Source organism: Gymnogyps californianus, chromosome 9 (assembly GCF_018139145.2).
Source record: "Gymnogyps californianus isolate 813 chromosome 9, ASM1813914v2, whole genome shotgun sequence".
In the NCBI taxonomy this organism is placed as follows: domain Eukaryota; kingdom Metazoa; phylum Chordata; class Aves; order Accipitriformes; family Cathartidae; genus Gymnogyps; species Gymnogyps californianus.
This window is the reverse complement of record NC_059479.1, coordinates 11515233-11518135: the sequence shown is the minus strand read 5'-3', so window position 1 is coordinate 11518135 and position 2903 is coordinate 11515233. Positions and strand designations below refer to the sequence as shown.

The 2903-nt window shown below is 42.0% G+C and overlaps 1 protein-coding gene across 1 annotated transcript in view; it reads right to left on the bottom strand.

The window, feature by feature from the left end:
- Positions 1-2390: 2390 nt before the first annotated feature.
- Positions 2391-2903, bottom strand: part of TAF1 (TATA-box binding protein associated factor 1) — a 34804-nt gene continuing 34291 nt past the window's right edge. The window contains 2 exon segments of the mRNA XM_050901511.1: positions 2391-2482; positions 2485-2562. Of these exon segments, the coding sequence (XP_050757468.1) occupies positions 2454-2482; positions 2485-2562 (107 nt within the window). The 3' untranslated portion in view covers positions 2391-2453.

Below are 2903 nucleotides of genomic sequence, written 5' to 3'. Positions count from 1 at the left end.
TCCGGCAAGTAGTCCGGGCGGAGCCAGCCAGCGGTACCGTACGACGCCCCTGTGCGGCAGATGGACCTCCACCGGAACTTCCTCCGTCTCCTTCCGCCAAGCCCGCCCTCCGACAGGCAGGCGTACGACCGAGCGCAGATCTATCTTTGTCAGCTCACGTATCCTTCCGCGCAAAGCCGTTGCGACAAACGCAGCGGAACTGCGCGTGCGCAACTGCCCTCCGTCGTGCGGCTCCCCCCGCGCATGGCGCCGCGGTACATCCAGGTGCCGGCGGCGCGGAGCCTGCCGGGAAGGCAAGGCTGGGGGCGAGCGGGGACCTGCGGGCCCGGCGTACGGCACCTGCGCTCGCCGGGCAGTCACAGCGGGGCGCGGACAAGCGGCAATAAAAGCAGCGCGTCTTTAAACCTTCTCGAGTTTTATTTACAGGAACTCAAGTCAGCGGCACAGCAGAATTTCATAGAGATCCCCAGGGTCTGCACATCCTTTCCAGGTGACTGAAAATGAGGAATCTCCTGTGGATAAATAAGCCTTCCTGAAGGCTCAAATTACTAATTTCTAGGACTAATTGCAACTTAAAAAAAATAGGGTAGCTGTTTACTTAAGTATTCAAAGTAGTTAGGCAATTATCAAAACCAGTCTGGGGTAAGACTTCAGACACTGCCTTCATGCTGTGGTCCCAGAGAAAAACCTTCCCTTCGTGAAATGAAAATTGTTTTATATGAAAGTTGTTTATCAACAGCAGGTATTTTATTTTGAGCAAGCATTTTTTTCCTGACAGACATGCATGTATCCAACAGGCCAGTATTTATGAGAAATTATTTTATGTCTATAAAGACCAAAGAACAAACGATACAAACCTTCATTTGGATTCTGGAACTAGTACAGGCTACAACCCAAAACTTCAGCAGGGCATGCTTGTCTACAGCTTATTTTTCACCATTTACTTAGTCACATAACATGTTTTATAACCGATTAAAATATTACATAAAAAAAAAAAATCTACTTCTTGTTAACACAATCTACACTACACTGTTCCTTATACCAAACTGGGACAAGAGAAATTCAGGAGCCAAGAGTAGCCCAGGATGACCATCATCTCAAGAAAGGGAATTTATTCATCTGAGTCCAGGTCACTGTCTCCTGCAATGGAATGGAAGTCCTCACTGTCTTCCTCATCCTCAGACAGATGGACCTGACTTAATACACTTGGCCCACAGCGTTGCTGTTCTTCCTCTTCCTCCTCTTCTGAGATCTCATATCCTCCAATACTGCTGAAACTAGTATCTCTTGTGTTGGATTTTGGGTCTGGTTCTTCATAGCTGCCGTAACTAGAAGAAAGAAGATACTCTTACTATAACATCATTTCAAATCAGCTGTTGATACCGACAATTCTGTATTTAACTCCTGTAAAAGTTCCCTGGCTTGAAGTCTTTGTGGAACACTCAGAACCACTGTGCACTTCAATTCTGTCAATGGCCAGCTTTTTAAAATAAAAAAAACAGTTCTCCAGATGAAACCATTGTCTACCAGCATCCTCATCCCACTCCCATATACTCAGGGCAGGAAAAACAGATCGCTCCAACACCTTCCATCTGTCACCTTTACTGCAGACAGAAAGGCAGACAGCCCATTCTCATCATCTTCTCTAGCATTTTCTGCTGACTATTGTCAAGATGCCGGGCTGGACTGACCATTTGCCTGACCCAGCATAGCTACCTGTACAATAATTTATTAGGCAAATATCAATAATATCATTAAGGGACTGAATTCCATGGGTAGAAAAAGAACAGAGAATCTAATGCTAATACTCTACAGAGTAGGTTAGTATTCTCTCAAGTGAATGCAAAAAAAAAACCCCTGATATTGCTGTACTTGTCATTTTCTAATAATGGAACTCCTTCCAAAATACAGAATATGCATATTCCTATTCTTTTGGACTTCAGCTAAGCAGTTTCCTTTCAAGTAAGGAAATGCTTATTCTTAGAGAAAAAAAACAAAAACAAGAAACGTGGAGTTAATCAGCTAAATCATCTTTTAACTTCAAAGGCATCTTGTAGTTTCCGAGACAACCTATAAAAATCTGTATTTGTCCTGCCTTCAAAAACCACTATGTACGGGAAATCATCTAACTTATGAGAAAGAACTTCTTTTTAATTTAATCAACATTTTTATTAGTGAAAAATCTAACAGCAAAACCAAATTTCTGTTGATAAGAAGTAAATTGCAATTATTTTAATTCTGGTTGCAACACTAAAAGCAGTGACAAAATAACTTAAAAACCGTGAGATATTCTTCAGCTTTTTTGGATAAACACTTCAGAAATCTTTAAGAGAAGGGATTTTGTTTTAAATAATTATTTTAACAAGATTCTCAGCTCTAATTACCTGATATTACTGTCCTCCATAACATGAGATGTCTCCCCACCATCTCCTTCATAGGACATCATGCTTTCTTCATTGTCCATGCCCATTCGTGTGTTCTCTTGAAGAACATGAGGTTGTTTAGGTCTCACTGCATTGGGCTCCACATCTGAGTCACTGCCACTCTCACTCAGTTGGATAGCTGTGTAATAAACCAACATTTGGTCACAAATCAGCAGTTTTGTTCTGTCAGTTACATACCCATTGTCTTTGTTTAAAGGCTACGATATTGGCTGTAAGGAATGTATACAAAGCAGTGTCTCCACAATGTAGCAGAAAGGGTATCTGGGAGGTGATACCACTTACTGACTACCCAATTCTGATGTTATTCAAAAGCAATCTCATTACCACCATTACTCAAAAAGGCCTTATTGGCTTGTCTACTCTGAATAATTCCCTCTTCTTCCCCCCTAATAATTTTCAGAAGCCATCGCTAAATACCACTATAAGCTTTTCTGCACGGCACGTTTTTTAGTAAAACAG